At 38.6% G+C, this 24471-nt stretch overlaps 1 protein-coding gene across 4 annotated transcripts; it reads right to left on the bottom strand.

Moving 5' to 3' along the window:
* Nucleotides 1-75: 75 nt before the first annotated feature.
* On the bottom strand, nt 76-24471 carry LOC113964703 (protein NPAT). Of its 4 annotated transcripts, none has more exons than XM_027677278.1 (18): nt 24362-24471; nt 20436-20554; nt 18696-18756; nt 17158-17230; nt 16634-16677; nt 15374-15604; nt 14860-14944; nt 13597-13729; nt 12990-13081; nt 12819-12906; nt 11047-11143; nt 10461-10592; nt 7928-9619; nt 6832-6947; nt 6630-6738; nt 5515-5572; nt 2270-3431; nt 76-1394 (listed from the first exon to the last, which is right to left on the bottom strand). In XM_027677278.1, exons 1-18 carry the CDS (start codon nt 24396-24398, stop codon nt 1317-1319), a joined length of 4407 nt encoding a protein of 1468 aa, XP_027533079.1. In that variant the 5' UTR covers nt 24399-24471; the 3' UTR covers nt 76-1316. The 4 variants fall into 4 exon arrangements, with proteins under 4 accessions (XP_027533079.1, XP_027533080.1, XP_027533082.1 ...); XM_027677279.1 differs by having other exon boundaries at nt 14860-14941; XM_027677281.1 differs by lacking the exon at nt 24362-24471 and adding an exon at nt 24002-24118.

The following is a 24471-nucleotide window of genomic DNA, read 5'->3' as shown; positions in this document are numbered from 1 at the left end:
GATCAACATGACTTTTCTATACAATATTTGCAAATCTGCTTCATGGACTTAAAAACATTAAGCAAGACACACAAATTTTTATTAAAACAAAAATATTTATTCAAGCTGTAAATGCTATGCAGTATTTAGTTATTGGATGGGTTTAATATAAACATCTACTGCATAATATTGGTTCCTTAGGAATCCTTGTATTCTATCTGAAACATTGCCCTGTTGCTGTACAGAACTCTTACAACAAAACTTGCATTTTTTAAGACCTCAAGAATTTGAGAACACAGGAAGAAAGACCAATAGAGAAAATTCTGCCATTTTGGAGCAACCCATGCTAATTATTAGTAAAATGCAGGCTGAGCTTCTCCTGCACCCCTCTTGAAGAGAGTTTGTATAATAGCAATGACAACCTCTATGTTAAAGAGAAAAATCAGATGCAATTTTTTTCAAGTCTGGCTAAAAACGTAAGAGATAGATAGTAACAAACTTCTCAGCAGTAGAAAAGACAGGTGAAAGAACTGACTTTTGCAACAGAACACACTGTCAGTCATGTCTGCTGTCGCTCCAGTTTAAGTATTCATACTGGGGTGTAACCCCACACAAAAATACATTGTTTGTAAACAACTTTTGCATTCAAATTACATCCTATGCAGCAAATACTGTAAACAGATGAGGCCTATCCAAATTAAAGTTCCTGTCTGAAGGACTGGCTGGGAAAAGCTTCATCAGATGAGAAATGCTTTTTGAGGTTTTATTTGCTGTACATTTAGATACTGATGTTTTTGTTAACTCATTCAAAGCCTTACAACATGGGTTTGACAGTTGTGAGAGAAGAGAGTGTTAGTACAAGCCAGTTAGATCTGAAGATTTAAGTCCCTTTTGGATTCAACAAGACAATGGGAAGTGGCCAAGGTAGCTGCCCGTGTCTTAGAATGGTGAATGATAGAACACTACCCTCAAATTCACCACCTTTTCACAGACTGGCTGACCGGTTCATGGGGCAAGTAGAGAAAGCAGCAGAACACAGACAACATGGTGTAACATGAAATGTGCAACCTTTCTTACATTTCATTTACACAAATTTACAATTTTGCAAATTAAATGGCTCTATAATTACGCAAGTGCTTTTTCAAAAATAAACATATACCAACTCAATGATATTTACACTTAGCAACCTGCTTCAGAAACAGCACAACTTTGCTATAAAGTGAAACTTCAGTGCACTCAAAGTGCAACTTGCCCTTTAGAGTTAACTTCTATTCCCATGCAAAACCTCAGCATCGCTCCACTGAGCTTCAGACGGTCCCAGTTCAACTTCTTTTTGTTCATTCATCATAATGCAAAGACAACAAGAACTTGTCCACATCCATTCCTGCTGGAAAAGAATTTGGTAGCTTCTTTTTCTGTAGAAGAGAGTAAGAGCTGTGTTAAATACTAAGAACCCAAGGGCACTGATGAGCCTGTAAGCATTCCTTTCTTCCTCATTCTTCCATCTCCCTTGCAGACGTGCCTGCACAAAGCTCACCCTGGGCTCAGACACTGCAGTGCTCCTGCACTGATGTGTACACTGACATGCAGTGGGTACCAATGGCACAGTCAGGGGACAGGAGTAGCTGAGCTCAGCTTCAGTGGGAGCCCACCCCAGCTGAGCCTGGCACAGCCCCTCAGAGCTAGGCACAGACACACTGTGAGGAACAGAGCCTTTTCCAGACACAGTATTTCAGGAATATCCTGGAACTAAGCATGGGGAATTACAAAGTAACACTGTATCTCCTTTCTGGTTATTTACATACATCACCTTCTTGTGTCTTACACTTCAGCAAGGTTCCCTTTAAATCCTCAAGTCAAGGGCACAGTGCTCCACACTACAGAGACTGGGAATACACAAAATAGGAATTCCTACTCATGGTGAGTAATGAGGATGTAAAAACAGCCTGAATTCTAGTAAGGCCTACTTTGAGTTTGGCCTAATTCCTTACATTCCCTAGAATGTAGTTTGAAGTTAGAATTTAGAAATTCATTGGTGTTTAAGGAGAAATAATGTAATTTCCACAGGTATGTATTTAGAGAGTCAGCAGGAATTACCTGTGTGCATCTGAAGATTAAGTCTTAAGAAAACTTAGTTCAGAGAAGCCAAGTTAGAAAAACTGACAAATAAAAATAGGTTGCCAGGGATTTGCGCTAGCATCTCTGAACCATTCCATTACAAATAATATATAGACAGATATCTAATATATATTTATATTTTAAATTAAAAAAGGTAAATGCTTGCACTTGCCTTTATTTTCTTCTTTTTTGATGGTGTTGGAGAGCTCTGAAGGTCTTTCCTATTTGCAGAACGAGAATTTCTCTCACCCTCATTCAAGTCCTCTAGTTTCCTTTTCTTTACTGTGCTCCTTAAAGACCTGAACTGGTGAGTGTTGTCCTTCAGGGGGGTGGCAGTGCTAGTCCTCGCGATGGCTGCCCGCGACAGGATCATGAGCGTGTGAGCTGCCATACTGACACTGTTCTCACTCCCTGTTTCGCTGGCAGGACTGCAGGCAGGCAGGTCTGGTGTGGCAGGGGGTACCATGATTCTGGGGGTTGTGCTGTCCTCGTTGAAGCGCCGGCAGGTCGGTGTCCGTACACTGTCTGTGGTATCATCCGTGTGCCTGTCCCCAACTCCAGACGGCGTACGGGGCACTGGCAACTCTCCGTTTTCAACTGTTTTACCAGTTGGGCTTTGCCACTGAATGTCTTGCAACATTTCCACACACTGTTTACTGAACGGACTTGACAGGCAAATGCCTTGGTTGGAAACTTTAGCTGGTTCTCGCTTTGGCTCCTTTGAGGACAAAGAAACAGGCCCTGAAGATTTGCTATTTCCAGTGCCACTGGACAGTGATCCCTGCTTTTTGTTCAGCTCTTGCACCGAAGCAACTGTCTTCTCATTCCATAAGCCAACACTCTGTTGACCATTTGAGAGTTTGGCAGTGTCCTGGTTCTTCAGCTTTTCATCAGTATCCCTTCGTAATTCATTTTCTTTATTTGCTGTAGTCTTGTGGAAGGGATCCAGTGACAGTCCTGCAGTTGCCACCTTCCGCTCGGGCTGCAGCTCCTTTGCAGATGTGCTTCTGTTGCTACCAACTTCTGGCTTACACAGAATTCTGGGCAACGTTTTATCCTTCTCTCTCTTTGGCACCTGTGCCTTAGCAGAGGAGGATGCAGAGTCAACAGCAAACACAGTATTTTCATTTCTTTCTTTTGGGGATGAACTCTTAGTAGTCTGAATTTGGATGTTTCCTCCTGGAGTGGGTAGGAGGTTATCAAAGCAAAGCACTCTCCTGTGACTCTCACTTTGTCTTGAATTTGAGCTTGTGCTCTCTACTGGTGCAACAGGTAAGTTCTCCTCCACTTTCCTTCCTAGTTCTGCACTGGTAAGCTTGTCCCAGTTTCCAGTCCTGAAAATGAAATGAAAACACTTCATCAACACACTTATTCTTACTAGGCAAGTTCGTTTCAGCTGGCTGGAAATCTCCACCCACCCCTCAAAACACATGTTCAAAGCTCTCTCCATTCTAAATGTAAGTATTTTATCAACAGGCAAAGACTAAGAGAAAGGGATGACAACTGCAGAAAGCTCAGAGAAGGATTTCTTGACAAAAAGGTATGAAACAGTCTGTACAAGGAACAGTTAGGTAGACTGGGGCTCTTCAATCTGGAAAGAGAGAGGACTGAGGCAAAATGCAACCAAGCTCTGTGAAAATAGCCCTCAAACAGGAAACTATTTGCTGCATCTTCCAGTCAAAAAACTAGAGGTGTTGAGTAAAACTAGTATTGGGTTCAAAATACAACAAGTAGGTCTAGACACGGCATGTAACTAAGCACATAGCTTAGCCTGAGAACTTTTTTACCTTGAGGTATTTGTAGATGCTGGTAGTTAACTTGACTTCAAAAAGAAACTGGGTGCATTCATGACAGTACAGTCCATCCCAGAATATTAGTTAAGGCTCTGGAAGTCCTTGGAGCTGAAATTACTAAGAGGCTGCCAGAATATTCTGGGCAATGTCACCATGTGCATGCCTTGTACCCTCCCCTATGTATTTGCTGTGGGTGACAGGATACAGAGCAGGACAAAAAACTTCCAATGGGTATCTGGACAACAATATACAAACTCCCTAGGGCTTGGTCTCCACCTGACAACCAACCACATTCAAGTGAAAAAGCCACCACTGCAGTAGCAATGTCAAAAAAGAAAAATCCTTCTGCTCTGTCAGCTCATACCACTGCTGTGTCTGTGCCCTCTGCCTGGCTTATGCTGCATTTTCACGAGAAGCTTCTGCATCATTCATCTATGCTAGTGAGACTCTCCCTATGCAGATAAGCCTTTCTGACTCCTAAGAGGAAAAGTCAAATTAATTTTGGGATGCTATCTTTGGTGCCTTTTGGATGGTAAAGAAGGTATGAATGGTAGCAGTTTGTTTTAGTTCCATGAAATTTGAAATGAAACAAAGGGTGGAGACTAGAAATGGGAAACTACATCTCCTTACAGGGAAGATTTTGCAAAACACGTCTAGAGATCAATTAAAGTTAAGGGAAACTTGAATTATGAAAGTGATAGTATCCAAAATCGTGCTTCTGTGGCTTTTTAAAAATAACATATGCTTTTTGCACGCATATGTGCTGTATACCTTGGTATATGACTGGGGTTTTTTAATAAGTTGACTTTACTGTCCCTGTTTTCCTCCACTTTTCCAACATTTTAACTGAGTTCTGAATAGGTAGATTTTTTTGGTATGTCTTATTTTTACAATAACAGAACATTTCACCTCTAATATTTAAACTGAACTTCTTATCTCCTCCTACACTCTTTTTGCTCATTCCAACATCCTTTTGTTTCTGAAGTCCATTAACGATAAGAAGTCACTACTGAAGCCTTGCTTTCTTCTCTCCCTTGCCCAACAGTAAACTAGTACCTACCCCAATCAGCAATTAAGTTATGATTATCAATATAAAGTTAGCATGCTGTTGTCCTTGCTATCTTTGAGTTTTCACTTTTTAAATGACTAAGCACTGTTCTAATCCACACAGTTGAAACACAGATGCAGAACCCAATCTAATAAACTACTAGATTTGGGTCAGAAAATGGTAAAGGCAATGAGGCTACACTATAAAACCATGGGCTACCACTCATCTGAAAAGAAAAAACAAAAGTTTTAGTCATTTAAATCTCCCAGTAAATGTAACCAGCAATTTCTCCTCGCTTAGACTCCACCCAAACAATTTGTATTCAACAATTGAGACAGGACAAAATAAACACAGAGCCATACAAAATTAACATAGGAACAGGAACAAGAAAATCCTAGCACAGGCTGCACCAGTATGAGCAGACATCTGTATCAATACTCCAGGAAGACAGGCAGGAGGAAAGGGGGTACTGCTTATGCCACTGTTAAAAAAAGCTGCTCTCTTTTCCACCAATACTGAACGAAAAAATTCATGGCAGGAAAAAGAATGCAAGTTTCAACACCTAACACTACTGACCTTTGTGTTCGAGAATTTGTATGGTTCAAAGGCTCAGCTACACTTGGAACCAGTTTTCCTGAAACAACAGATGGAGTATGAATGAACTACAGTATTCCAAGTAAATAATCTCACAGTTAGTACAATGCCATTTCACCTGACAGAGAACCAACCAGTAAAGAAAAGCCAGCAACAAAACTCTGCAATTTTTTTGTAACTTTAAAGTTTACAGATTAGTAGATGACCAAAGGTCACCAACTAAGTATAGAAAAGAAGCTTGCTGTCTACACCTAGATAATACACAGGCCTGGCACGACTGGACTTAAAATGCACAGTAGGGATTTCCAAGTAGAAAGGAAATAACACAGAGAACTCTCACTTATCCATTGGCAAAAAGGAATGCAAACTAACTATACAATCCTTGCCTTTTTCTTAATTTGAAATTTCATTCTGTTTTCATTTTTATGCATAAGCCTGCTGGGTTTTAAAAAGGTAGATAGGCTAAAGCACAAGCTGCCCTTATAACTCAATTTTTCTATTTTCAGTTATTTTTACTTACTCCTTCCCAACGCTGAGAAATGAATGTAACACCAGTCTTGTTACAATTAACTATTTAAAGAAGCAAGGTCTCAATGAAACGAATATACAGAAGCATATACTTGAAATGGCAAAATGAAAACAGATAGCAGAGCGCATCTTCTTGTACAAATATGCAACACTTCTATTAAATATTTTCCTTAGAAATTTTTAGCACTGCCGACTCATCTAATATCTCCTTTGTTACCATGTAGCTTGGTTTCAATGGCAGCAGTAAAATGGACTTAAAACCAACAAGATGAAAAATTACCAGAAATATAAAGAAAAGTAAACTTTTAAAACTGCATGATAGCCTTGAAGCATTAAAATTTGGAAATAAGCTTGATTCCAAATCTGGAATTATGTTATGTGCTGGAAGTTCTTTGTAAACCAGGCAAAATACAGTCACTAACTGCAGGTACAGGCCTCTCTCAAAGCCATCCCAGCAGTTGCCTGGCAGAGAAGCAGTGGTATTTATAAAACTTTATTACTTAGAACTGACACATCTTTAGAACCCTCCCACTTTTCTTCTGCCCTTCTCGAGAATGCAAGGTGGGTACCTGTATTAGTCTTGTTTCTTGGTCCAGGAATCTTCTGTGATTTGGGAGGGATGGGAAGTTTTGGGACACTTCCATTGCACACTGGATTAGCCACAGGCATATGCAGAACCTTGAAAGGATCAAAATATTCTGTTACAATTCACCAAAAGACTTCTTATCACTTCTGCTTTAATTTTGAAAATCTTTATTTGTGATGTGCTACCTGGCAGGCAGGTGCTGAGAACGTATTTCCATTTTGTCCTACTACTGAGAGAGGTATCATTCCCACCATTCCTTGCAAAACTGGTTGCACTGGAGAAGCAATTATAATGGCAGAACCTAAAAAATATAAAAGTGTTAAAATCGTACAGAAACTAAAAGTACTTCAGTGAAAAGAAAAGCTTCAAGACGGGACTCATTAAAATTATGCATGGTCAAACCTGTGGCAAGAAAAGGTGCAGCTTTTTACAAAAACTTCCCTGTCCTTGCTATATAGCACTAGTAGAAAACAGGACAATTACCAGTGTTATTTTTAGTTTAGTTAAAGTCTGTTCTCCTTTTTAAGAAATAGTTCAAAATTAAGCTTAAAGTATGATAAACCTATCTTAAGGCTTAAACTTTGATTTAAAGTAATGTATAAAAACCAGTAAAAGTGACATCAAACAGCTCATTTGGCTGCCAGGCAGACGTGAATTATAATATAGGGAAACTATCATACCACATTCATTGAAAAGTGGAAGAAATTTTCAAAAGTGAAGAAAACTATTTCTCTCTATCTGAAAAAACAATTAAGGTAATAATTGCATAAAGAAATCTTAGTGACAGAAAAGGCTGGCACTCTTAAGATCTTGCACATACTGTTGCACTGGCCTCTGATCACAACGAAATGACTACACACTGAAATTCAAGGGTAACTGCAGCAAATTTTTAGCTTTGGAAAGAAATCTAAATGTGTTGATTACAGGTGATTTATAGTTGGGTATAACATTCTAAAAAGCACTCAGAAATTTTTACTGCGGTAGTAATAAAAATGCTTGTATCAGGAGATTTTATATCATGGAAAGAAATAATTTTATACTTTCATATTTACCTAAATGTACTTCTAATGCAGACAAGGATTTTGAAAAATGAAACAAAACTAAGGAAGTAATTTGGGAAGGGCTAGCTACATCTATCCAGTTATCTAATCTAAGTATGGATACTTGTAGCACTCCATTTATAGCAGAAATCTTATTAAAACAAAACCCTGTTTTATTTAGCCAAAAGACATGCACCATATAAACACCACATTTTCAGTAATTTTCCAATAATGAGACTACCTTGCGGGAAGTTTGGAGAGACAGTCTGGTTTGCTGGAAACGTATTACTCGATCTAGGAGGAGTCTGTAACTGTTGTACAGCTGGAGCTTGGGAAGCAAGTGGCATAGAATTGCCAGGCAATACAACTACATTTGATGGTGTTACAGCTGTGCCCAAGGTTGCTGGATCAGTCATACAGGTGGCTATATAGAGGTTGCTTGAATTCCCAAAAGCTGTGCTTGTTGCTGGCATCAACTGTATAAGGCCCCCTTCGTTGGAAAGATGAGTTGAACCTGCAACTGAAAAGCCAGTGCAGTCTTCATTCTGAGTGTTAACTGAGGTGACCACAGGATCTTTAGGTCTAAGCATAAGAAGATTCTGCTCTGCCAAGGCAGCTGAATCCACATTTTTTTCTGTGTCTTCTGAAGTTAGACATTTGGACAGGCCTGCAGTTTTGGTTGGGGATTTGGCTGGAGACGACAGTATTATAGTAGGCAAATTTTCTCCTGTGATGCTGGAAACAGCATTATTTATCTCTGTGTCTGATGAAATAAATGGATCATCGCTGATGATGATCTTGAGGGACATTATATTAGAAGGATCAACATCCATTGGTTGACTACTAGAAGATACACTGCTTTTGGCCTCAGTACCTGACTCATCTGTTGAGGACGCAGTTTCTGGGAGAGGAGAGGGGCATATTTCAGAGGTAGTAAGATTATTTTCAGTGGATACTACAGAAATTTCTGAACATGCTTTATCACCAGGAGAGAAATATAAATTATCGCCATCTACTTTTGTAGAAGAGGAAGGTTCCTGCATTTCCCCTTGTGTACCCTCTGAGTTTGACAGTCCTGAAGGGAGGTTAAAATCCTTCTTACAAGGCTTATCAAGTGTATGCTGATCATTTGAATAAGTTTTGTTAGATGTATCAACAACTTCCAGCTGCAACTCTGCTTTGTCAAGATCCGAAATTTCCCCTGCAGATGCTGCAGCACAGTCTGGCTGCGTGCCCTGCTCCTGATGGCCAGAGTGGTGACCAGAGTTCTCCTGTACAACACCAGGTAAGGCAGCTGTATCATTTGTTACAGTCTGTTCTTTTTCTGTATCTGCTGATGGGCTAGAAATGGATGAATTGGTTTTTTTTAGTTGTACACTGTGGCCAAGGCTCCCATCAGAAGGACTTACAGAAAGTGTTTTTTCAGACAGTGATGTATCTGGTGATAACTGACATTTACTTGGAGAATGAGTTTTGCTTTCATTGGCTGTAGTATCCTCTGCCAATGAAATCAAAGAAATCTGTGGACTACCAGAATGAACATATTCTAAACTAGGACTACTTTGAGAACTATGACTTGGTAGGCCTTTTTCAATTTCCATAGCGCTCTCACTTTCAGATACTAATGCAGAGGACTCTTTTGTAACATAAGTATCTGCGCAGTGTTCATTACATTTGCTGTCAGAACTCTGTGTCTTGTCAGGTTCAGTCAAACCAGGCACAGAGTCAAAAGCAATTTCAAGATCTCCAATATGTTCAGGGGTAATAGTTGTAAGTACTTCAGTCTGCTTCCTTGGTCTACAATTCCCATGCAGCTGTTCATTGGTTGCATTTTTCTTAGCCATATCATCATCATTAATGCTGGTCTTCAAGGCACATGTTGCTTCTCCTAACTGAAAATCTTTACAGGACAGTGATTCTCTAGAATTATCACCTGTAAAACAGAGAATAAACTAGTTTCACATTAGAACAGATGAGCCTTTTACCGCATTTTGGAAACAAGTAATCAGTTCAATGGAAAACTGTTTCACATGAAACTAAGTGGGAATAACGCTACTCATCCTTACTTTCAAGTTGAGAGGAAAATCTATACAGTTACATACACTTGATAATCTGGAAAATCAGTTTGTACATTAATAATTAAAATTGCACACATAATATGCAAACAGCTGAGGTCACTAAATCAGATTTCCAAAAGCACAAAAACCATCTCATGACAAAGACCTCTTGGCTCTATTTCTCAAATACTTTCACTAAGTATCTGCTGCTGATGCACTACTGTCAAGAACAGTGTAGACAGACTAAACATACCTGTTGTCTAGAGTAGGACTGTTTTTGTGTATAAATTAACCGATACAATACAGAATAGAGATAAAAGATTAATATGGTAAGATGTAAAATATTATCTTTAAGTGTTCCACAATGAATACCGCAAAGTATCTCTGTTCTGAATGAGAAAACAGATTTGCCAATAGTATGGTTGCATTTAGGAGCTTACCAAGTACAACTTTTAAATACAGTGATGGGACTACCATTAAATTTAATAGACTGAAACTTTCTAACACATCAGGTGTCTGTTATGTGTATATGCATGTTCGTGCAATGAACATGTCTGTAGGTGTATCTGTATGTTCATGCAATATCCAATCACGTCAGATTGGATATTACCAGTGAAAAAAAGTAATAGTTCGAAATTTACAAATTGTCTGAAAATATTTTCATAATGAAAAGTGAACACACTAGAAGAAATCTCAAAGAAAAAATAAAAAACCTACATCTGCTACTTTCTTCTGTTCCTAAAGAACTTCCAAATGTTTCCAGGCTATCCTCACCCACCAGGATTTCATTTTCTACTCCACTCCGACCAGAAATACCAGCAGGTAAGTTCTTGTTTACCTTGCTCTTTCCTATTTTCAAAATAAAGCAGGAAGAACAGTTAAATATGTCATTTTACACACAAGCGTGATTATTACATTTTAAATGAATTATAGCATAAAAATCTCCTTACAGTTAATGTGAGGATATCCCTGATCAGACAAACAGAAAAATTTTACAACAGCACAAATATAAACTATCATCCTTTAGACCAGCAGAGTCTAAAATAACAGCAATAAAGCAGTCACTGTTGGCAACAATCACACAAACCTAGAATTTCAGCCACAGGAAAACGCTGTACTTTATAGCTGTGTGTAAATATATCTAAGAATCTAATTGTGAATTGAGGGACACCGATGCCATACAGTTCATTTCTCTTGCAAAAAAGGCCTGTTGAATTACTTTGCTTTGTCAAGCAATACTTGGGAAAACTCATCATTCATGATGCTTCACAGTAACACTACAATTGAGCATGATGTACCCTACCATAATCAAACCAGTCAAATAGAGCCTGAAAAGCTGGATCTGATTCTGTCTGTTCTAGAATGTCCTGTATAGCCTCTTCTGACATATGAATTTCACCCTGAGAAAAGACAAGACATATAGAATTGGTTAGACAATTACTTCCACAACTTAAAAAGAATAACAGACAAGAATAGGTGTTTTTTTCAGATTGTTTTTAGTTCTATTACTTCTACTCAGCGCAGAAACATAAAGACTAATGCTGGGAACAGTTCTGCCACAAATGTCACGTCTGTTAAAATATATTAGTGACTGAAGTTTAGGAAACAAGGTTCCCCAAAACCCAAATGTCTCTTGTCAGACATTACACTCTGCACATGCACATTGGAGTATTCTCCACATAACAACCAGCATTGACCAATAAGAAGGACAAAATCTCAGGCTACACCGGAAGCTTATGCAAATGCTATGGATCCTGTGAGTTTGTATGAGCCAACCACTGGTAAAAAAAAAAAAATCCCCAAATTAACCCTAATTTCTTGGGTTTGAATGTATCCAGAAGCCAACATTAAGCAAAAGGAAGTTTAATTTTATTTACCCATTACATGTTCTATAACAAAACTTTCAACTACTTTTGTGGAGGGCAATTGGAAAGCACAGCTACATGGGACAGTGCTCTAAGATGCCTGTTTCAAGCTGACTTGTTTCGTAGTGGCCCAGGAATGAGTGGGGGACTCAGTACATACCGAAACGTCCAAATACAAGGTTTCTCCTGACTTCCTGAAGATCCCCTAAGCACTCTACAATCTTTCATATGGTGAATGTAAGGGTGCATGTCCCTTGTGATATGCTTATTTTGTCTTAGCTACTCTAACTAAACCAAGAAGCTGCTTTGATTTAGTTCTGCTCAGAAAAATGGAACACAGCTTTTCAGCTCTGTATTTTGACAATTGACCTAAAGTCATCAGGCAACAGAAGAATAGCTTCTGAAAACCAGATACCTCTACTTCATAAATGGGCAACTGCCTCTATCTCCTGTCCTTCTCATGAGGGCTGTGAAGATTGTAATTTCACTCATTAAGAGTCCTTTTTAATTCTGTGATTGCCAGCTTGAGGCTTGCAGGAGGATGAAGGCAGAACACTATAACTATGTTTAGGCTGTAGTACATTTCCTCCAAGAGCAAGAAGATACTAAATTTGATATCATTATTTAGGCTCCAAAACCAATGTCTCTTGCTATACTAGATCCATGCTTATCCTAGAGCAAATCAGAAAATCAGATCAGATCAAACATCTCTGGAGACGACAAGACATTTTAAATTCCTTTTTCTTCTATAAGGCCAGTCAGAAGCTGGTAGCCAATTACTGGCACCAAAGATTCAATGACAAGCAGGCAGCTGATGACTGTGGGACAGTGTACTTAAATCCAGTCTGAGTGCAATGTTAACAGCTAATTATTGCCAGAAGCAATCCCAGTCCCTTGGCTTTTGACCTTGCTGCATGCTTATGCTGTCTTGTATGGGCACTGGGAATGAATTCAGAGCGCTATACTGGCACAAAATCAGCTCCTACAGAACACTAGTGTCCTGTCAGCTCCTCGAACCTGCCCAGCACCATACAAGGTAAGAGCTCGTGCCTATGCAAGGACAGCTGCGGAGCCATCGGGTAGGCTTAGGTGTGTTGGCAAACAGAGACAAATAACAAGATATCAGACAGAGGTTCAGCATAGTTCCCATAACTGATCATTCTCACGTGTGTGGTCTTAAAAAAATGTGAACAGGGCAATCTACACCCACCTGAAGTCCAAGGATTTCATCAATTGAAGTCTCCTGTTCTGTGGGACCACTGTCTGTCTGTTTAGGGGCCTGTGCAACACTGCCATCACTGCAATACATTAGTCATTAGTTCAGAACTCACAAATCAATCAAATAAGAATACATATGAAGTTCAGAGGTTCCTCTTCTTACCTGCCCAGGATTTTGTTAATGTTTTCAGCGAGCTTCTCCTGAAGAGATTTGTTGCTTAAAATTTTTTCTCTGGCATTTTCAATAACCAATTGCTGGAAAAGAGTTTTAAAGCAGTCAGGTTTCTATTTTTATCAACACTAGAAAAGGAGCATGAATTTCCAACTTACTGGTAAAAAACATTTAAAAAATCAATTCAAACAAAGAAGACTTTTGTAACAGAGAGACAGCCAATCTGTGACATGACATTGCTATGAAAATCATCGCAAAACATTCATGTACTTCTAGTCTCCTAAAATACAGCAAGGCTTGTTCTAAAGTACAGCAAGGTTTGTTGTGCCTTCTGGTTTCCATTCTCTAAAGGATTACTTTATTCCAACAGCCTATAGTTACCTTAGCAAAGCAAATAAATCAAGAAAAACAAAACACTACATAGCCACAACAACCTTATGAGATTAATACACAGAAGAGCTAGTTCCAAAAACAAACCAATACATTTATCTTCTAAAGGTAATTTCTATAATACCCAACATGAACATAGAAGAGACTAGTTCTACTCAGTTTGAATTTGTTTCTTAAATGTAAATACTTCCCATAACGATATACTCACTGGAAAGTTACCATCAATTAATTCTTCAAGAGGCTCACTTTCTTTTTCTGTTACTGCTTCGTCAGAGTCTTGAGAACCTCTAGTTGCTGAAAGAGGTCCCGATGTTCCAATGCTTTTCCTCTTCTGAGATTCACTGAAACATTGCAGGAAATTTATGATGTATTTTATGAGAAGATTGCAAACAATAGAGCCAATGGTCAGTGAATGAAGTGTTTCTATTCCTTCTTAGCAAACAACACATTTTAATCAACAGAAAATTAACTACATATTGAAAATACAATAAAAGCTGATACCTGTTTCATTATATCATATTCATCTATGGTGTCCGACTTCACAGAAGTTACAAACAAATATACAGACTGTGGGTAAACAGCACAATGGCAAATTGAATTCTGTGCCCACTATTCAGTATTTCCCCCCCTTTCCACTACATGTTACCTTAAGTGGTGGTACAGGTCCTAATTAACTGGCACTCAAAAAAAAAGATTTGGGCATTACCACTGAAAACAAAGACCTCTCAAGGAGCAGCTGTTCTCAAAGAAGAAAACAAATGTTAGGCTGAGAAAGAATTTAGATGATGAATAGGAAATATAATGTTTTTATATGAGATCACAGTGCCGGCTCTTCTGAAAACATCAATCAGCAGTAGCATTAAAATCACTTATATACAAAAAAAGTCATGCAGGAATAGAAAAGACTTGAAAAGGGTATGAATTAGTAGGGGTCTGGAAAAACAGTAAGAAAAACCATCGACTGGGATTTAGTCAAAGACAATAAATGGAACACAAAGAGACCGGTCAACTCATTAAAAAAAAGGATATTGGAATCAGAAAATAAAAAATGCAAAACTAGTATAAGAACAGTTTTCCACACGACCTCTAGAGCAAATATGAATTTTTTTGCTGACAAAATTTACTGAAGCCAATAGTTTTGCAATGTTAAATGCACATTTTTATCAATACTAAGAATTTTTATAATTGAAAAGGATATTTTGGAAAGAATACTAAGTCTCAGCGCCAAGATTATTTGCCTATGTCTAATATTGGAATAATGTCAAGATTGACTCTATACAAGTAGCCTCCTATCACTCTAATGAATTTCCTTTCCTTTGTGGAACATCACACCCTGGCCACCCTCAGTGGCTCCTAAATGTGAAACACCCCACCATGAAAGAAAATTTACACTAGAGGTTAGAACATTGCATAATTTCTAAAGGATCTTTAAAAACAAGCCAAACCAAACCAAAACCACACTCATGTTTACCTTTTTCGCCTTCCTGGAGAAAGCAAGTTTGAATGAAGCTTCCGTTCTTGTGATGTTGGAACTTGAATGTGTATGAAACCTCCTGCTTTATAAAGGGAAAAATAAGATTATTTATTATGTTTCAATCAATTCCTGGGGATTCCTACATAATAATTTGGTACTACCATGAAAATGAGGACCATTCCTTTTAAACATATCCTGAAATAAATATCCACGTGATATGGATCGTCTCTATCTGCCAAAACAAGTGTTTTGGGTAAGGGTGAGAACACAGGACAGAGTAATCGCACATTGATGTACTTCTGATCTCTGAACTCACATTAGCAAGCAAGTATGTAAGCACCATTTCTCTTTTGGGCACTCCTTTTATTTTAATCCCCTGAACCAGTCTGGAGAGCTAGGGGAACAAAGCACAAATTTTCTGAAACTTTTTGGTGGAAGATGATTAGCCCTGGTTTTAGAAGCCTTCCATCTATAGCCATAGATTTTTCATAGAAAAAAGTGTGCAACTTACTGTTGATCTTTTCTTGAGTTTGCGACTGGCTCACAAACAGTATATTCGGTCTCGTCTGTGGTAGCACACTTTGATTTACTGCTGGCCTGTGAATTACTTGAGGAGATACAACTGAAGAGGAATTCTGTGGCCCTGACTGATGGGCTACTGACAACAATCCTGAGCTTGCAGGAGCGGACTGCTGAAGCATTCTCTGTCTTTTCATTTCTACAATTCCACTTCTTGTACGTACTGGAAATAAAGACAAGATGAAAATATGATAAAGGAATTTAAAAGGGTTGCTGATATTCCAAGACCTAATTAAGGGTGCTTCATAGAAATGCTTCTGTGCTTCAACAACTAAATAATGAAACTCAAATAGTAAGCAACACTAACCTTTGTCTTACGTGTTACAGGTCCGAGACAAAATAATTCAAGAAGTACAGTCAACTTACACTGACACTGTAACCATGCTTGTACCCCTGCTTAAATATTTACAGGAATAAATCACACCAAAATGAGATTTTATTACATAACGTGTCACTCATATAATTGACCTTAACTGAAATAGCTAAACCAGTGTAAATCTGCATTTATTTAACAGACTAAATCTGATAAATTCAAACAACAGAACACCAGTCAATGCAGTGAATCTCAGATCCAAGAACAATCATTCCATATATCTCACATTCTCTTTTCCTATACAGGTTACTCAGTAGAAATACTACATAGAGGAAAATTTATTTTTAAGTATAATAACTTTTCCTTGTTTAGAGTTCATGCTTCTATAATGGAAGATAGAAAAAGTATATTTTCATATTTTAATTAGACATATGTGTCCATAAAAAGTGCTTCAACACTGTAATATGTCTTTATATTCCCCTTCTAAAGAAATCAAACTGCATCATAACTGAACTAGTTGTATTTTCAGTTCCTCTATGAACCACAAATTAAGTGAACAGTTTCAGGACTGCAACAGCAGTTTTTAAACCTTTTAACTATGTAAACTTTTAAAAAGTTTTCAGCAGAGAAAATGCTACACAGAGAATTTAAGCCTCTTGCAAAAAGCTCAGCTTTTCTTATTTTCCCTTCTCGATCACTACAGTAACCCACAGACTACACTGAAGACAACAGATACGCTGAAAAAAACACTGCATAAGAGATTTGACAAGATTTCAAGAGTAAGGATGCATTACTGATTGCTGCAGCAGTTCCCCATTTTTTGTCAGATAATTTTAACATAAAACCTCTTGATCCCATGGAATTGAGTCAGTTACTTACTCCTTTGATTGGCAGAAAATCTAAAATCTGAACTCTGCATGCTCCTAAAAAACAAAGCAAGTGACATAAATTAATGGAGCAAAATAGACTCATACAGTGTGACAGTATCTATCACATGGTTAATGTCAGTCCGGTCCCAACCACACACTCCTTCAGAAAGCTTCGATCAACTGATTGCTATTTTTACTCTTTCAGACAATGGTAACAGATCCTTCAAATGAAGCTTACTGTCATATTTTTGATGAAGTGTCCACAAAGGTATCAGATTCTAAATGAGCCATAGTATATTGTTTTATTACAGTAAGGCCACATGCTCACACTAATGCCCTCCTTATCTCCTAGCCGCACCTTAAAATCTTGAAATGTCTACTCAGCTGTCAACTCTCATGTACCCATCTTTTTCACCATCTCTCAGAAGCAAAAGAGAGCCAAACCATTCTCATACAATGATAAGGGGAGTTGACCAACATAGGGACTTGCTCCCAGAGTGAAATTTTACTTTCTTGATTTCAGAACTATATTACCTGATCTGAGAAAGCGTATAGTCTAATTTTTTCCACAGAGATGACATCATTGCAGGAACTTCATTTGTTGTTTCTAAAATGAACCACCAAAAAAAAAAAATAAGATTCCTAAAAACTGACACCTGCTGAGAAAAAAGTAAAATCACAGGCAAAATAATTATTAGGGAGTGTTTCAGACACCATCTAACTTTACGTGTCTAGCCATTTTCTTAATATTCTATTCATTAGAGAGCCCTAACTCCTAATTAAACAACTTTGAGTGATAGAATTCTTAGTTTTAGAAGCCCAGATGAAACTGAGGCAAATACATTAATGATTATAATTCTCAATGGAATATACACATGGTGTTGACTACTCAGCAAATACATGCTAACCTAACCCAACTTGTTTCTGGAAATGGCATTCATATTCCCACGTCACTTTTGTGTCCTTGAAAATTGTAACCTGGCAGACAGGCCTTTAAAAGTAATGGTTATTTTATTATGTTACCCAAACAGGTAAAAATATTTGGTCTTTTTGAAGCACAGAACATTAAAAGTATAAATGAAAAGATGTAAGCAGGCAGTTCAATTTATTACGTTTTTCAAGGTGCCAAATACAAAGTATTTTGATGGAAGTATGTTTGTGTCTTAATTACCATTTCTATCAAACCTAGTGTGAAATGAAAAAAATGTTCAGAAATGCTTATGACATTCTAAACTGCAAGTTTAAGAACCAAGCACCACTAAAATCTGATCACACAACACGTATCAAAAACCTGTAAGACTTGGCAACATTCAGAAGCTGGATAACTGCTTTTAAAAACAGCAAATGCTCTAGCTCTGTTTCCAATTTTCATACAAGATATTAAGTAATTCTGAAATTATTTTAATTAGTTTTAAAAACAACACAAGAAACATTTCAAAGCATAGGACTCCTGATTATTTTGTAAAATCATAGAATCTCTCAGGTTGGATGGGATCCATAAAGATCATTGAGTCCAATTCCCTGCTCCTCGCAGGACTACTTAAAACTAAAACATGTGACTAAAAGCATTTTCCAGACACTCCTTGAACTCTGACAGGCTCAGTGCCACGACCACTTCCCTGGGCAGCCTGTTCCAGTGATTTTCCACCCTCTCAATGAAGAACCTTTTCCTAACGTTCAATCTGACCTTCCCCTGACACAGCTTCATTCCATTTCCTCATGTTTTATCATTGGTCACCAGAGAGAGCCCAGCACCTCCCCCTCCTATTCATAAACAATAAACAGTACAATTTCACAAGCATAAACCTATACGTTTTGCACAAATTTTTATATCTCTCTGCTTTATTACATTAGAAGTTCTGCTCAAATTTGAAGTGAAAATATATGCTGGGATATGCAAACTAAGATAATCAATTACTTTTGTTCACCAGATGCAGATCTAAGTGGCTGTTGTCTGTGTAATATGGTAACCTTCAACTTGTAGCTTAGACAGGGGCCATATACCCCTTCCTCAAGAAGTTCACAACAGATAAATAAGAAAAATAAAAGAACACCTCATTCTGAAGGCTTACCTTTTGTTTTCATGGCTACATATTCATTAAGAATAGTTGTCAAGTTTTTTCCACACAGCGACTGGAAAGAAAATACTGATCTTAGAATCTTTACTAATAACTTACACTTCATCTGCTGTACCACATTATATTTGAGGAATTCTTTAGAACTCCACACCATGCTAACCCTCAACACAAGGAACTGTACTTCATGCTGCTGGTGCTGAGTTGTCTCAAACCAGGTAGAGAGCAATCAATGAAACAAAATGCTATTATGTACACAAAATCTAAAGTGCTCAATCTCAATGCACAACACTGGTATAGCAGTTAGAGCTCTGTGACCTCCACTCACCTTTGTTATTATGGAATAAAAACATAAAAATTAGATGATGAACAGCTGTAACAGAGTAATGAGTATGCACCATGCTGGAACATAAGATGCATTAAGATGCAAACGTGAAGAGAATCTCTGTCTAAAGTAAAACTTTTAACAGTCACATAGAATTAACTTTCATATCATGTTTACTTGTCCTGTTATTTTAGGTGAAACAAGGAGAATTAAGATTTTAAGGTTACCACTGTCACTTTCTGTACCATCCTGTTTTGTTCGCTTGTGGGAACCCTACAACGTATGATAAACACAGTCCTTTACTAGAAGTATTTGAGCTGCAGTGAGAATTTTCTCTTAGACACTATCATATCCTCACTTTTCTCTGAATAATAGGAAAAATGTTTCTACTGAGAATAGGATTATAATGAAAAGCTTTAATAATCTGGATAATCTATTTACATCTGGGTTTTCTAATTTTTGCTGGCCATAGCTCGGTTCTCAATTCCCAACCCCCACAGTACAGATGACTAAACACTTGTAAATGAAATAAATGTAATGGTTTCTTTTAAATAGGTGCACCAAGAAGGTGCACCTTGAATCTCAGAAAAAACATCCACAGATTTTGAATACTGTGGACAAACTCCCAGACCACGAAATTAATTGATACATTAGAAGAATGAAGCAGAAAACATGAAGAAGATGCACATATAAACACTAAAAGGTTGATACATAGCAATATCTAAACCCTGTAATTTACATAGCATACTAAAAATCCCATTTTGTTTATGTTAAAAATGCAAACTATCTAACCACACTCTAGCTCTATACACATATCTACATATGCAGCTACATGCTGTGTTTACGCACACCCCAAGTTCCACCCTTCACCTCGGACAAAGTAGATGATACTGAACAAAGAGGAAGTGGAAACCAGTTTTTGTCAACAATATTTGGTAGACTTGGATAAATCTGAGGTACCTTACCTAAATATTTAATATGTACCTGAAATGGACCATTATTGGCTTCCATGTCTGGAATAGGAAAGCCATCTCCAGTAAATTACAAGAGCAGCCCTGAAATCAATAAAACCCTTGCAACAACACCCTTCCATAAATCAACCTCAAAGCTGTAATGCGAACTAAACATAATATGCTGAAACCAATTTGCATATTTCACACTTAAATGTTTCTTAGTAAGATTAAATACTAGAAAATAAGTAACTGCTAAATATCACAGGATTAAAAAAAAAACCAAATGAAACCAAAAGAAAACAAAATCAAAAAACCAAACTAACAAAAAAGCAGAGGGGACGACCTAACCAAACATTTTAAGCAGCATTTGAGAATTAATTTTTACACTGAAAAATCTCCAATATTCTTTTCCATGGATGCAAGACAACATAACTTTCTGCTTTGCAAATACAAACTCACCAGCAAGCAGGCTGGAATAAACCCATCTTCTGTACAGTGCTCTGCATATTCTTTCAAATCTGAGCTTTCCAAAATAAATTGATGACAGGTAGCTTGAAGATTTTCCTGTTGTAAATACCCTGCAACGAATCAAATGGAAAATGTTGCTATTTTGTTCATTACTTCTGCTCAATAGGTATCAAAGCTGCACACAGTGTTGAAATAATCAGGTAAAAATTTGTATGTTAGAAAAGGAAAGTGAAGTTATTTTGACAGAACATATGTCTTAAAACATGTTTCTTTAATAGTTAAAACCAGAAAGACAAAAAAATATATATTGGAATTACACTGTATTTACAAACTATTAAAGACTGGAAGTGAGGCAATATGAACAAATTTTGATTGACCTTTAGTACAGACAAAAAAAATAAAAGTCCTTGGCTCAGAAGGCTGACATACTAACTCTCACATGAGCTGAACAACCCAATTTGATACTTAAATGGAAATCCACAATATTTTGCTAATAAAGTGTATTGCTATATAACAGTAATTGTCTGCACATCCCACTGTTTCAAAATAGGTAAAACCTGTGCAGCTGTTGCAACAGAGTATAAGAATTATTAAAAAACTTGTCATTGTACAAAAATGAATGACAGAAAAGGGTTTTTCTCCCCCACTTACAGTAATTTTCATTTAGGATAGATGTACTAGCTGCAACTTGTGCCCTCTACACACCCTAAGACTCAGTAGCTACCCTAGTAGGAAATATACTAAAAAAGGTTACTTTTCCAAAATTCCATTCCTCATCAAATATGTTCTGCTTTAATCACACTTTTTAACCCTTTAATCCTCAAACACCTTAAACATTAAAAGATAGAAACATACCAATCTGAATGAAGGACTCTAGAACAAAGAACCACAGAAAAAATGGTTCTTCCTTTTTGCTCGTAGCAGATCCGAACATGCAATGTTTTAAAGAAAGGGTAAAACACGTGCCTAATTATAAAATGCAAGATATATACACATTAGGACATCTATTTCAATGGACCCCCAAATTAGTCCATCTCAGTTCATGAATGCCTATAAGTGGCCTGTAAGTTTGCATGAAGACAAATACCTTCCGGCAGATCTGAGTATAGCTGAAAAAAACAGGTTGTATTTCAGACACACAAGCCCTTGTTCAGGTCTTCAACAAGCAGGCAAACCTCAAAGTTAAACACAGTTTGGGAATAACCACTGAGAGTTTAATCAAATGTATGAGCTGGCCTATCAGATAGAAGACATTAGTAATACCTGTGGAAAGGGCTGTCTTATTTTGTTTTTCAAATACCTTTTCCTAGAAAAATCTCGAGCCACAAATTGCTGGAAGCTGAAAGTGTATTTTGGGGAAAACACAATTATATCCTTGTCTGGCCAGGCTGGAAGATGGGGTATTAGGCTAGGTGAAGCTCTGATCTGTGCTGGTAGAGCTGCTCTTACAATCAAACTCATCTGAAAGTTGCAATTTTTCTTTCTTGAACCTACTCCTACAGTATCACAAGGGATGACCAAATGCTTGTGTACGGGTACATTTTGCACATACACCAATTTCCTGCTAAATAAAGCATTCCTAAGTTTAAAAATGCCTGAATTAAGATCTCCTGTGCAAGTGACTTGAGCTGCTCGTCCACGCACTGTATATGTGCACGCACATATGCGTACACAATTCCTAACATCACCAAAACCAAATTAAAGGCACAAAAGGTACACTATATTCTGCACATATTTTTACCTTAAGAAATGTCTAACTCATAGAAAGCATTCACTCTCTCAATTAGGAAAAGATAAATGTTCTTATGCATTTTTCTGTCCAGGAACCCAGCTTACCATTTTAGTTTTGTTTCTTAAACCAATATTCATCAACCTTTAAATCACCTGGATGTGGTGTCTAGATGGGGCAGGGTAAAAAAGAAAAGACAGAAGAAGAGCTGCACTGGGAAGCCTGTTTATCCGCCCAAATTCAGAGATGCCTCACAGAAGAGGAATCCCTATTTGAAAACAGAAGTAGTTACAAGGAATATCCTGTTCTACAACCTTAGGTTGCTCAGAGGTTTTCTAGACATGATGCATGCTCCATGCCAGACACAACAAACAAGACAGTCAGATGGATCATCCTCGGTATACATGATGTTGCCAAGATTGTGTACTAGATCTGCACCTCTCTGGTAAGCACACAAGATAAGCATTCTACATGGAAATTTGTAACTTAAACAATTTGTTATGGAAAAGTACAATGAGAGATCTCCACTGAATGAATTCAAATCTTCTTTTACAATGCATGGAGTTTCTAAAAATCCTCAATTACTTCACAATAATAAAAACATTGCATTTCTTACTAGCCTTATTACTCAAGACAGTAGCAAGAAACATTTCAGGTAGTTTTTAAAAATAAATTGTGCTGGAAGAACAATGAAGAAAAGATTCAGCCTTAATGGCTTTGGATTCAAAAAAATTGTGGACAACTGAAAACTGAATCCCACACTGGCAAGCTGCCAGGAAATCTTGGCAACCTGTGTCAGCAGGTACTTATGTGTGGGACTGAAATATGTGGGTGTCAGAGAGTGAAACAGTTAATGATTTACACATTCTAGGATCGCCAGGGGACTTCTGCAGGCTGGGAAAAGGCCCATCCCCCCGCCATTGCTGCTGAGGGGTCGAGTCCTAAAAGGCGGGAAGAGCCGTTTTTGCCATGCCCTTCACATGAACTCTGTCCGTCTAGCCCGGGCAGTCCGAGACTCGTGGCGTGGCCCGCGACACTATCCACGGTAAAACGCCCCGCCCTGGGGAGGTACAAGGCGTTTCCACCTGAGCTGGAAGTATATAACAACTCGTAACTTCTCTGGATGTGTGGGCTTCCTTCCCCCATCCCCAAGGAACAAGACCACCACTTCAACTAACAGACATGGAAGCTGCAACTACCAAGTTTCACTGATGGACACTGTGGGTGATGACGATATACATTTTTCCACTCTTATCCTTTCTTTCCCTTACTCTCCCTTATCCTGTCTTTCCCTTTCCCTTATGCATTTTCCTTAAAGGTTACCTTTATGCCATACTGCTACAGATGATAGATATAGATGATAACACTCAAAATGGCAACATACCTGTTTACCTTTAAAACAAAACTGTTCTAAAATAAACCCTACATATATATGTTTTCAAACACCAATTATTCAGTGTCGTTTTCACTCCAATCCACCCCAAAAGATTTATTAATAAGAACCTGGGTAACCTTCCCCTTTTCTGGGCGGGTCGCAACAGTGGGTCATATTTCTGGTTACCATTCATTTGTTTTTACCTTTGGCAGCAGACAAATATTCCAAAGCATTGAGTCATTTTAAAAATTCACTGCTGCCAATGTCCTAAGCACACTTACACTGTGCCTTCCACAGACTGTGATCACGCCCGAATTCTCAGTGCAGCCTCACAGGTGAGCGAACAGGGCGGGAAAGAAAAACTATCTAACTCTTAACGCAGCCTTCTCTCCTCGTATTTCGGGTCACTCTTGAATTCCTCCTGTAATCCGGCACTGTTGAAACGCCGCTCACCAGCTCAGTCTGCAGGTGGGCACCGGAGACCATCACGTTTGCTTGGGCTGGTGAAGAACCCGAGTTCCAGGCACGGCCTGGCGGGCTCCCCCGAGCCCCTCAGGATCGACCTGCGTTCGCTCCCCGACACAGCCCGGCCCGGAGGGCGGCAAGGGGCCAGCCCGGGGACCGCGGGGCCCGGGATACGCCCCGGCAGCGACAATCGCAGCCTCGGGGGCACCAAGCGACGCGGCCGAGGGTCAAGGGCGAAGCCGCCTCCGTCTCCCGCCGCGTCGCAGGCGGCTGACAATGCCTGGCAGAGTCCTCCCGGCGCGGCCGGGGCTCCGCGCCTCACCCTCCCGCCCTGCCCGGCTCACTCACCCAGCACCAGCCGGGCCACGTCGGACGGCAGCAGCATTGCCCGCGGCGGCGCGGGGCGCGGGTGGGCGCAGCTCCCGGAGCGCTGGGACCGCCCCACCACCCAGGCGAAG

The sequence above is a fragment of the Neopelma chrysocephalum genome, unplaced genomic scaffold (genome assembly GCF_003984885.1).
Source record: "Neopelma chrysocephalum unplaced genomic scaffold, ASM398488v2 Primary Assembly neopelma1_43, whole genome shotgun sequence".
NCBI lineage: Eukaryota > Metazoa > Chordata > Aves > Passeriformes > Pipridae > Neopelma > Neopelma chrysocephalum.
This window is presented reverse-complemented; position numbering and strand designations above follow the sequence as displayed.